General features: G+C 44.1%; 1 protein-coding gene across 2 annotated transcripts in view; it reads right to left on the bottom strand.

The window, feature by feature from the left end:
- Positions 1-13,068, bottom strand: part of AKAIN1 (A-kinase anchor inhibitor 1) — a 44,280-nt gene that overhangs the window by 8,278 nt on the left and 22,934 nt on the right. The window contains exon 2 of one of the 2 annotated variants that reach the window (XM_077267693.1): positions 5,938-6,086. The exons of the other annotated variant lie outside the window; for it this stretch is intronic. Within the exon in view, the coding sequence (XP_077123808.1) occupies positions 5,938-6,073 (136 nt within the window). The 5' untranslated portion in view covers positions 6,074-6,086. The remainder of the gene's footprint in view (positions 1-5,937; positions 6,087-13,068) is intronic. 2 annotated transcript variants of the gene reach the window in all.

The following is a 13,068-nucleotide window of genomic DNA, read 5'->3' as shown; positions in this document are numbered from 1 at the left end:
CAGAATTTCTGCAGTACCCAAGGCTCCTAAGAGCACTGTGGCCTCCATAGTTCTTAAATGGAAGAAGTTTGGGACCACCAGATGTCTTACTAGACCTGGCCGTCCAACCAAACTGAGCAATTGTGGGAAGAGAGCCTTGGTGAGAGAGGTAAAGAATAACCCCAAGATCACTGTAGCTGAGCTCCAGAGTTGCAGTAGGGAGATAGGAGAAAGTTCTACAAAGTAAAATATCATTGCAGCTCTCCACCAGTTGGGTCTTTATGACAGAGTTGCCTGACGTAAGCCTCTCCTTAGTGCAAAACATATGAAAGCTTGCATAGAGTATGCTAAAAGACACATGAAGGACTTTCAGACTATGAGAAATAAGATTCTCTGGTCTGATGAGATGAAGATAGACCTTTTGGTGATAATTCTAAGCTGCATGTGTGGAGAAAACCAGGCACTGCTCATCACCTGCCCAATACAATCCCAACAGTGAAACATGGTGGTGGCAGCATCATGCTATGGGGTGTTTTTCAGCTGCAGGGACAGGATGACTGGTTGTCATTGAAGGAAACATAAATGCGGCCAAGTACAGAGATATCCTGGATGAAAACCTCTTCCAGAATGCTCTGGACCTCAGACTTGGCCGAAGGTTCACCTTCTAACAAGACAATCACCCAAAGCACACAGCTAAAATAACAAAGGAGTGGCTTCAGAACAACTCTGTGACCATTCTTGACTGGCCCAGGCAGAGCCCTAACAAAACCCAATTGAGCATCTCTGGAGAGACCTGAAAATGGTTGTCTACCAACGTTCACCATTCAACCAGAGGGTCTGCAAAGAATAATGGCAGAGGATCCAGGCATGAAAAACTTGTTGCATCATTCCCAAGAAGACTCATTGCTGTACAAGCTGAAAAAGGGTGCTTCTACTCAATACTGAGCAAAGGGTCTGAATACTTATCACCATGTGATATTTCAGTTTTTCTTTTTCAATAAATTTGCAAAAATTACTAAATTTCTGGGGGGGTTTCAGTCAAGATGGGGTGCAGAGTGTATAGACCCTCTCCCTCTCACAAACTTTTAAATGTCTTGATCACTATTGGTAGAAGCATCTAGAAGATAACGCAGGGTTAACATCATCGAGATCTGAGCCAATCATGTCATTATGATTTCGCAGGTCAGCACTATCCCTCTGCATTGGAATCCCACAGCTTGCAGGACTCTGGGGGTCCCAAGGGCTGCAAAACCATAGAGAAACATCAGCGCTGCACAAAGACCAGCAGCCCTGGAGGGATTAATAAAACACACAGATTAGTTGAATCATTCTAGAAATAAATTAGTAAGAGTCCTTACACATTAGATTGTTCCTACTGAAATCAACATGTGATTTTACTTCGAATAGTATGGGAGCCTTTACACCGTTGACAATTTTGGTGCATTTTAGCCATTATCTACCTGATGGAAGAGCTTTGTATACTCTAACATGAAATCTGAATAATTAAAAACTGTCTGCAATAAGACTGACATGCTGCTTTCTTAATAAAGATAGCAATATAATTTGGTATTCAGAGCAAAAATATTGCTCTCTAGAGGCAAACAACAATTAGTGAGCTAATATATTTCAGCAGAATGATATATTTTATTTTTCACATTTCATATTTAGAAAACAATTAGCTCACTCTGAAAAGCACTCATCGATAGAGTTGTGCTGTTTTTTTGTTTTCTTGTCTCGTGAAAAAATACTTTTCCATATGCCCTTTTGTGTCACATGGACAAACATTTATCTAAGTAGGTGCAGGGGCATAATATATTTTTGATGCAGCTGACAATCGATATCCCTTGAAAAATCAGTTATTTGCCAGGTAGGGACCTGGACCCATAGTTATCAACTGATCTGTGTTGTTGATCTCCCATAAGAGGGGCTGCCTCTGTTCAGTGATGGATTCAAATTACCCAGGGAAGATACAATTGATAGCCTAACCTACAGCTATATTTTAATCTAAGTCCATTTTTATTTACATCACTATTATCAAATTTGTGTAATACATTCACTTTTAAACAACCCTCCAAAATTATTCACAAAATAATCATCAAAAATCTGTCCCAGATATAGAGGGCTCGGACCTGACACCCATAATGTGGTGGTGCACCATCTTGGTTGTCAGGTCTGAGCATTCCTACATGATCAGTTTCCTGGAAAGTGGATTGGTCATCATGGGCCAATTGAATGGCCACCAAGGTCTCCCACTCTGACCCCGTTAGACTTTTATCTTTGGGGTCATCTGAAGGCAATTGTCTATGCTGTGAAGATACGAGATGTGCAGCATCTGAAACAACTGATACTGGAAGCCTGTGCTAGCATTTCTTCTGCGGTGTTGCTATCAGTGTGTCAAGAGTGGGAGAAGAGGGTTGCATTGACAATCCAACACAATGTGAAGCAGTTTGAACACATTTTATAAATGGTCGTAAACTTGTAAATATCTCATGAAACAATAAAGTTACGTTAAAACCAAGCACACCATTGTTTTTCTTGTGAAATTTTCAATAAGTTTGATGTGTCACATGACCCTCTTCCCATTGAAAAAAATAAAGTTGGATCCAAAATGGCAGACTTCAAAATGGCCGCCATGTTCACAACCCATCTTGAAAAGTTCCCCCTCCCATATACTAATGTGCCACAAACAGGAAGTTGATATCACCAACCATTCCATTTTATTTAGGTATATCCATATAAATGGCCACCCTGTATAATTTTTAGTGATGAGCGAGCGTGCTTGTTACTCGAGATTTCCGAGCATGCTCGGGTGATCTCCGAGTATTTCGGACGTGCTCGTAGATTATGTTTTTTTTCTCCACAGCTGCATGATTTGTGGCTGCTAGACAGCCTGAATACATGTGAGGATTCCCTAACGAACAGGCAATCCCTGCATGTGTTCAGGTTGTCTAACAGCAGCAAATCATGCAGCTGTGGTGACACAAACATAATCTACGAGCACACCCAAGATTCTCAGAGAACACCGGAGCATGCTCGGAAATCTCGAGTAACTAGCACACTCGCTCATCCCTAATAGCTTTGTAACAAAAAGGTTAAGTATATCCTGTGTTTTAATGTTGCATGTCGAAGGATTGTGGTATGTCGAAGGACATTGGATATCCTGTCTTTGACAGCATGGCATCAGAAGCTGAGCCTGTGTCATTGGCGACAGATGATGATTATTAGAGGCAGGCCATTATAAGCCTTTAGCAGAGGTGTATCTTGGTTTTCTGGCACCCCGGGCAAGAATTCAGTTTGCCCCCCTCAAGCACATATGTAATTTGCACACATAGTCATGTACTGATAAGCTGCTCTCCCTAATTCTCCCAATTTTCAGTGAAAAGCAGAAGCATAAAGAGAAGCTTGTCGTCACATGACCATAAGTATGAAAATCGCATATGAGTGAAGTGGCTATGTGATAACTGATGGAACCTGCAAGCAGAGCTGAATCCTGACAGTAAGTATGTTACACGCTGTTCGAATTTGCATGCTACAGGGCTTCATTTTATAATTCAGGGGCTTGTCCATGAAAGTCTGCAGTCACTCTATGTGACTGCAAGCTTCTAAATTCTCACATTCTCGTATGCACTGCACATGTTTAGGATTCTCCCTTGCACATGGCAAGAGTGGATTGTCTTGTCAGCACAAGTATAAGATTTGTATACTTCTGACTATATTCTGAACAGACGTGTACGGCATCACTCAGTTCATTTTCTATGAGCGAGGACATGTGACTACATGTATGCAAATCACCAGCACCCAAGAATCCTGATATCATGCAGTGCGCACTGTGAGAATTCAGAAGTCTGCAGTCATTCATAATGACTGCAGATTCATCACAAACTTGAACAACCAGTTTAACCCCTTAGTGACAGAGCCAATTTGGTACTTAAAGGGAACCTGTCACCCCGTTTTTTCCATATGAGATAAAAATACTGTTAAATAGGGCCTGAGCTGCGCATTACAATAGTGTATTTTGTGGACCCCGATTCCCCACCTATGCTGCCGAAATACGTTACCAAAGTAGCCGTTTTCGCCTGTCAATCAGGATGGTCTGGTCAGATGGGCGTGGTGTCTTCCCCCAGATCTTGCTTATTTTTCCGTTGGTGGCGTAGTGGTTTGCGCATGCCCAAGTCCAGAATCCACTGCACAGGGGAGGGAAAAGAGCGCGATCTGCGCTATTCCCCTGGTGATCGGTGGGGGCGGCCATCTTCCTGTGGCCGCGCGTGCGCAGATGGAGCGCTCTGCTGCCCGGGGCTTCAGGAAAATGGCCGCGGGATGCCGCGCGTGCGCAGATGGAGATCGCGGCGGCCATTTTCCTGAAGCAGAGATGCGGTGCACGGCAGAGCTCGGAAGGGAGGGAGCACCATTTGACTTTTTGAGCGCAAAATTGGCTGTGGCGTTTAGAGAACCCCTGATGTACCTAAACAGTGGAAACCCCCCTAATCTAACTCCAACCCTAACCCCAACACACCTCTAACCCTAATGCCAACCCGATCCATAATCCTAATCACAACACTAAGGATAATCACAACCCTAACCCCAAAACAACCATAACCCTAATCAGAACCCTAAATCCAACACACCCCTAATCCTAATCTCAACCCTAACCTCAAACCTAACCCTAATCCCAATACACCCCTAATCCCAACCCTAACCTTAACCCTAATCCCAAACCTAACCGTAATCCCAAACGTAACCCTAATGCCAACCCTAATCCAAACCCTAATCCCAACTCTAACCCTAACTTTAGCCGCAACCCTAGCCCTAACTTTAGCCCCAACCCTAGCCCTAACTTTAGCCCCAACCCTAGCCCTAACTTTAGCCCCAACCCTAACCCTAACTTTAGCCCCAACCCTAACCCTATATTTAGCCCCAACTCTAACTCTAGCCCTAACTTTAGCCCCAACCTAACCCTAGCCCTAAATTTAGCCCCAGCCCTAACCCTAGTTTTAGCCCCAACCCTAATCCTAAATTTAGCCCTAACCCTAGCCTTAACCCTAACCCTAGCCCTAACCCTAACCCTAGCCCTAACCCTAGCCCTAACCCTAACCCTAGCCCTAACCCTAACCCTAACCCTAATTTTAGCCCCAACTCCTCTCTCTTCTGCCGGCCGGCAGATGGCAGCAGAGAGCAGGCGCACTGCGCATGCGCCCGCCATTTTGTCCCTGGATGAAGAAGCCGGCGGGCAGGAGGGGACGCCGGAGGACCCAGGGACACCGGTAAGTATGATAGGGTCCCCAAATCCCCCTATTTCTCTGTCCTCTGATGTGCGATCACATCAGAGGACAGAGAATTACACATCGCTTTTTTTTTTTGCGGTCGCCTGTAAACAGTTAATTACCGGCAATCGCAAAACAGGGGTCGGTAAAAACCAACACCGATCATGTTCTTTGGGGTCTCAGCTACCCCAGGCAGCCGAGACCCCAAAGATCTCCCGGGTGCCGGCCGGCGGGCGCACTGCGCATGCGTCCGCCATTTTTTTTGCCGAAAGAAGATGGCGGCGCCCATTGGGAGCCACGAGGAGCACCGGGGAGACAGGTGAGTATCGGGGGTGATCGGGGACCCCATTTCTCTGTCCTCTGATGTGCGATCACATCGGAGGACAGAGAAATGTAATGGCACATAGCGTTTTTGGTGTTTTTTGCGATCGCCGGTAAACGGTTAATTACCGGCGATCGCAACTCGGGGGTCGGTAAAAAACCCCCGAATCATGTTCTCTGGGGTCTTGGCTACCCCCGGTAACCGAGACCCCAGAGAAAATTCGACTCTGGGGGGCGCTATTCACTTTATCCACAGCTGTGGTTTAAGTACCCTTAGCGGCCGCTGTTAAAAGGCGTATCGGCGGTCGTTAAGGGGTTAATGCTCCTAACACAAACAAAAACATCAGCATCACAAAAAAAAATTCCATCCAGGTACCTGGATAGATGGCGTTGCCTCTGATTGGAGTCGTCCCTTTCTTTTCTTCTTCACCTTGTCCAGACGCCATGATGACTTTTCTCATCCACAGTTCATCTCTGCAGACTTTAATCTTCTCTGGTCTTGTGCAGCACATTCCCACATGATGCCTTTAAAGATAGCAGTGTCATTATAATGTTCCTGAATAAAAATATCTGTCCGGCTCTGAGCCCCTGAATAAATATTTGCCCCTTACTATATCCCTGCACAAAATATGACCCAAAACTCTTCCTATTATGGTACATACGCTCCACACTGCCCTCTCCTTTCCATAACGACCCCCTCCTAAAACATTTCTCTCACACTGTGTCCCCCTATAGGGCCCAGCTTCTATACTGTGCCCACACATCACACTCCCCTCCTTGGCATACTGTCCCCTCCTGGCTGTGCTCTTACACTGTCACTCCATGCTATCCCCCTACTACTCAGTCTGTATTCTGTGCCCACTCACACTTTTCTCCCTCATAATGTCTCCTCACACTATTTCCCTCAATAGTCTCCTCACATTTTCCCCTCCCTCCGTATACTGTTTCCTCTTGCAGGCCCCCTGTTCATCAGACTGCCTCCTCATATATTTACCCGATCACTATCTATACTGCCTGCTCATATATCCCCCCGACTCCCCATACTGTGTCTGCACACATCCCATCACCCTCACTCCGAAATACTGTGTCCACCTACATTTCTCCCCTCGCTACTCATACTATGTCCGCTTACATTCCCCCTTTGCTCCCCATACTGCATTCGCAAGCATCCCCCTACTTACCATACTTTGTCTGAACCCATCCCCCTTGCCCCTCATATTATGTCCGCACTCATCCACCCACTCATCATACTGTGTTTGCACCCATCCCCCAAACTGTTTCCTCATACATGCCCCCATTTCCCTCCTTGCTCCTCATTTTGGGTCTTCAAATTTCACCAGCTCCCCATATTGTGCCTGTACCTGTCCCTTCTTGCTCCCCAAACTCTGTCCTCAAATCTTCCTCCTCCCTTTACACTAAATCTCTCCCAACCCTCCCCACACTAAATCTTCCTACACACTAAATATCTCCATCCCCACACTAAAGCTCCCCACACACAATAAATGCCCCCCATACCCACAATAAATACCTCCACACACATTAAATTCCTCCATCCCCACACTAAAAACCTGCACACACATTAAATACCTCCATCCCCAGACACAATTTCCCCACACATTAAATACCCCATCCCAACACTAAATCTCCCAATCCTCACACCAAATCTCCCCACACATAGTAAATATCCCCAAACCCACATCAAATCTCTCCATACATATTAAAATATTAAATACCCCCATACCCCCACTAAATTTCACCAAACACATTAAATACCCCATCCCCACACTAAATTTCCCCACACATACTAATTACTCCCATCACCACACTAAATCTTCAGTGTCTTCAGCTTCACTGAAGTACTTACCACTAGGGTTGAGCGAAACGGGTCGGCCATTTTCAGAAGTCGCCCCCCTGTGTGGGGTCGGCCATGAGGTCGGCGATCTTCTGAATCTGGTATCGGAATTCCGATACCGAGTTCCGATATGTTTGCGATATCGGAAATCGGTATCGGAATCCACATTTAAGTGTAAAATACAGAATTAAAATAAAAAATATTGATATACTCACCTCTCCGACGCAGCCTGGACATCGCCGCTGGTAACCGGCATCTTCCGTTCCTAAGAATGGCGCTTGAAAGACCTTTCGATGACGTCACGGCTTGTGATTGGTCGCGGCCGCCCACGTGACCGCTCAGCGACCAATCACAAAGCTGTGACGTAATTTTCAGGTCCTAAATTCCTCATTCTAGGAATTTAGGACATGAGAATTACGTCACGGCTTTTGATTGGTCGCTGAGCGGTCACGTGGGCCGCCGCGACCAATCACAAGCCGTGACGTCATCGAAAGGTCCTTCACGCGCTCATTCTTAAGAAGGAAGGCTGCCGGAAAGAAGCAGGGCGCGTCCGAGGGTGAGTATATACCTAATAGGAATATACTCACCCTCGGCTTCTTTCCAGCAGCCTTCCTTCTTAAGAATGAGCGCGTGAAGGACCTTTCGATGACGTCACGGCTTGTGATTGGTCGCGGCGGCCCACGTGACCGCTCAGCGACCAATCAAAAGCCGTGACGTAATTCTCATGTCCTAAATTCCTAGAATGAGGAATTTAGGACCTGAAAATTACGTCACGGCTCTGTGATTGGTCGCTGAGCGGTCACGTGGGCGGCTGCGACCAATCACAAGCCGTGACGTCATCGAAAGGTCTTTCAAGCGCCATTCTTAGGAACGGAAGATGCTGGTTACCAGCGGCGATGTCCAGGCTGCGTCGGAGAGGTGAGTATATAAATATTTTTTATTTAAATTCTTTATTTTACACTTAAATATGGATCCCAGGGCCTGAAGGAGAGTTTCCTCTCCTTCAGACCCTGGGAACCATAGTATCCCATTGCACTGCATTGGGTTTCGTGTTTCGGCCGACCCCGACCCCGACTTTTTTATAGGATCGGCCGATTTCACTCGACCCAACTTTTGAGAAAGTCAGGTTTTGTGAAACCCGACCCGATCCTATAAAAATAAAAGTCGTTCAACCCTACTTACCACCAATGTGTGCCTCTGCAGCGCCAGCGAGTCACAGCAGCATGATCACATGACCTGATCAAGCTGCTGATTTTGCTGTGACCCATCGATCAGAGCTTCAATTGTACTCATTTCTGAAAGATATCATTACTCCCAGCCTGCTTTGCTGGGAGCCCTGAGACCTCATGCAAAAGCTCAAACTACTTTTTTGCTCAGCCACACTCAGGTTGCACAAATAGCAGCTTGGTAGACCACATATGTTGCAAAAATGTAAGGAGAATAACTCAGGTATTTGCCTGATCAATTCACCCACAGTAGAAATTTTAGAATGGCACTGAAGCAGTCAGCCATAAGCTATGTATGAGGTATCAGGGTCTGGGCCAGAATTAAAATGTTTTAATTTAGGTTTAAATTAAGATGAGGTTCGTGAGGGACCAATGTAAGTCTTCTTTGCTGGGGGCCCTGATGCCTCATGCAACAGCTCAAACTGGATTTTAGCTCAGCCACACTCAGGTGCCACATACATCACTTTAGTAGGCTACTATTGGTAGAAAAAATTAAGGAGAGTAACACATGTAGTTGACTGGTGATCAATTCACTCACAATATAAATTGTATAATGGCACAGGAGCAGTCAGTCATGGGCCATGCATGAGGTATCAGGGTCTGGGTCAGCATGTAGAGCTTTGCATTGAAGTTTCAATTAAGATAAGGTGGGTAAGGGAGAGGTGTAAGCCTTATTTGCTGTGTGCACTGATACCTCATGCAACAGCTCAAACTATTTTTTCCCAGCCACACTCAGGTGGCACAAATATAAGCTTGATAGACCTCAAATGTTATAAAAATGTAAGGATAGTAACACAGGCTTTCGCATTTTTGTTTATCAAAAAACATGTTAACTAAATGCCATATATTATTTTCATGCACTATGCCATTTATTTATTTACTGCAGGGTATTTAATCATTATGTTTCTGTCCTTGTTTTTTCTGTTCAGTGGCTAGTGTGAACATGCGCTTACACGCTGCATTTACACCAATTTATATCCCAGTTCATACCAGTTCATACCAGTTCATATCCCAGTTTTTTTCTATCTGCTTGAATCATGTGCATATAAGGGTGTGGCCTGCCTTTTATCTTGAACTGGGCATTATTCATGTGGTTTCCCTCGGCTGTGTTTCCATTACTTGGGTCCAGTCTGTCTCAGCCCTTATCTACATGAATGTCACTTGACTAACCGTAAGGTTTTAGATATTAGAATTAGGACTGTCCCAATTATTGTTGCTGTGTTTTTCCAGAATAACCTTATATGCGGCTTGATTCATACGTCCTTCGCAAAGATTAACCTGCCCAATTCCAGCCTTGCTGAAGCATCCCCAGATCAACACCTGGTCGTCTAATGGTTAGGCGGAGACCTGGAGAGGCGTACAAGCCACAGTGTCTTGCACCCACTGTGAAATTTGGTGGCGGATCGGTGATGATCTGGGGATGCTTCAGCAAGGCTGGAATTGGGTAGGTTGTTCTTTGCGAAGGACATATGAGTCAAGCAGCATACAAGGTTATCCTAGAAAAACAGTTGATTCCGTTTGCTCAGGCAATGTTCCCCAACTCTGAGGATTGGTTTTTCCAGCAGAACAATGCGCAATGCCACACACAATCAAGGTGTGGATAAAGGTCCACTACATTAAATCTCGGTTATGGCCAGCCCAATCTCCAGACCTGAACCACACTGAAAACCTCTGGAATGCAATCAAGAGGAAGATGGATAGTCACAAGCCATCAAACAAAGAAGAACTGCTTAAATTTTTGTATCAGGAGTGGCATGAGGTCACCCAAAAGCAGTGTGAAAGACTGGTGGAAAGCAAGCCAAGACGCATGAAAGCTGTGATTAAAAATCATGGTTATTCCACAAAATATTGATTTCTGAACTCTTCCTGAGTTAAAACATTAGTATTGTTGTTTCTAAATGATTATCAACTTGTTGGGGTTTTTTTTGCATTTTTTGAGGTCTGCAAGCAATGCTTTTTTGTTATTTTGTCCATTTCTCATTTTCAGAAAATAAATACAAAATGTATTGCTTGGAACTTTGGAGACATGTTGTCAGTAGTTTATAGAATAAAAGAACAATTTACATTTTAATCAAAAATATACCTATAAAGAGAAGAAGCAGACAAACTGAAAATTTTACAGTGGTCTCTTAATTTATGCCAGAGCTGTAAATGATAAAAATATATATATTTTTGCCTAAAATACAAAGGAAATGTGTCATCTTTAACTTTAGGTCTTTTAGAGATTAACTCTTCACAATAACAGTAATTTTGACCAGGGGTGCACAAACTTTTCAATGCCACTGTATATATTTTTGGAAAAGTTCTAAAGTTGTGCAATGTTAAAAGTAAAAGTGTGTCAATATTGCATGACTGTAAATAAAGCCACATTGAACTGTTCTTATTCTTTATTTTCTTGTCAAGGAATCATTATACAGTTTACTAAGTACTAGAATAAAAGCTCACCGACACAGAAAGAGGACTTAAAGATCCTCCAAAAAATTGAAAAAAGTCACAGAGAAAAATGCAGAGATGTTTACCTGCTAAAGCCTCCAACCAAATGCACTAGCAGGGTGCTGCGAACACAATTAATGATGGCAAAAACACAGGTGCAAAAAATACCGATGAAACAATCACTTTCAATCCAGTGTTGGCTGTTTGGCATTACTGCACAAAAAGATAAGCGATAATAGTCTGTATGTGGGATTGTTCACACAGGCAATGCAAAGCATCGGTTTACAGCCTATTACTGACGCACATATACTGTATGCGGGCCACCTAGTGCCACAAAATGCATGCTATAATGAACAGAGGCCAACAGTTTACAGAGCCATCTTGGTCCGACCACACCCTGCAAGATAAAGTGCAAAAAAAAAACACATACCAATGTATGTAAGGTATTAGTTTATATTGGGGCCTCAATACGTAAGCTGGCAACCCGCGTCAAGGGTCCTTACATTTTGCCAGTCCTAACGCTAAACATAGAATAAAAGCTCACTGTTGGCCTCTGTTCACATAGCATGCATTTTGTGGCACTGGGCGGCCCACATATATGTGCGTCAGTAATAGGCTGTAAACCAGATGCTTTGCATTGCCTGTGTGAACAACGCCACATACAGACTATTATCGCTTATCTTTTTGTGCACTAATGCCAAACAGCCAACACTGGATTGAAAGTGGTTGTTTCATCGGTATTTTTTGCACCTGTGTTTTTGCCATCATTAATTGTGTCCGCAGCACCCTGATAGTGCATTTGGTTGGAGGCTTCAGCAGGTAAACATCTCTGCATTTTTCTCTGTGACTTTTTACTAAGTACTAGACTCGATGGCACACTGACATTCATTGGGTATGTCTGCCCCCTACTTACATGTAGATTTAATTAGCAAAATACATGATAAAACTTGATGATTATGAAAAGATAAATATTTTTTTAACATGCAAACAAAATAAACAAGCAAAAATGGTAATTATAAAAACTGAATGAACACTGTGGAGATACAGGGGTCAGGGGGTGCTCCAGTCCGCTAGCCAAAACCACATGAACTGAAGCACATCCCACCGAACACGCGCTCTCCTTTCCTCATGGGAGTAATACTACTCAGACAACACAGGGTGAAGGTAAAACAGTGTGGCAATACTTTATTGAACCACAAAAAAAAGGCAAATAACACCTAGAACAGTCCCAGCAAAATGCACAAGATGGTGCAAAAACAGTCTCACCCTTCCGCTTACTCTCCATGATAAGAGCAGCTGTTATTTCAGAGCTTCCAGGGCCCACTACCCCACCTGTGGCGTGCACACAGAGAGGAGGTAATGACAAGCTTAGGAAAATGACAGTCCATTGAGGTACAAGGCCAGATGACCTGAGGGTCACAACCTGGCTTCCCCAAACACCTCCATGGAGCCTGGTGAATGGTGGGTCCCAGTCCTGGCTTTCACAAACATATCCATGGGGCTAAGATGACCAGTGGGTCCAAATCCCGACTACCCCAAATGTATCCAAGGTTCAGTGACAATGTAGCAGATCTGTATTCTTTTCAGTTGGGTACATGGTCCCCTAAGATGATATCCTGAAGAATGTAAAATCTGTATCTCTCGAGATAGAGCCATGAGGTTTTGGCTGCCATCCTGTAGAGAGTCTCTGGTTCTTTGTATCTCTGGATCTCTTGGCTGTTTGGATAACTGGATGTATATCTGTATATGGAGGCATTTATCCTTTTTATAGTTAACAAGTGTTCTTCAAGCCAATATTCACAGGTAAAGGGAAAGAATGGTGATAAGACCAACTCGCAATGTTTGATTATGTAATGTATTTGCATAGCTTTTCTTCCTCTATTTTGCAAGTCAACAAACTAGCTGGCCTGGACAATGTGTAATCAGCAAATATCATTGTTCAATGACCCTGTATCACCAGTCATCCAGGATAACAGCACAATATGCTACATAAAAT

Source organism: Ranitomeya variabilis, chromosome 6 (genome assembly GCF_051348905.1).
Source record: "Ranitomeya variabilis isolate aRanVar5 chromosome 6, aRanVar5.hap1, whole genome shotgun sequence".
In the NCBI taxonomy this organism is placed as follows: Eukaryota; Metazoa; Chordata; class Amphibia; order Anura; family Dendrobatidae; genus Ranitomeya; species Ranitomeya variabilis.
Note: the sequence above shows the minus strand (reverse complement) of the source record. Positions and strands in the feature narration are given on the sequence as shown.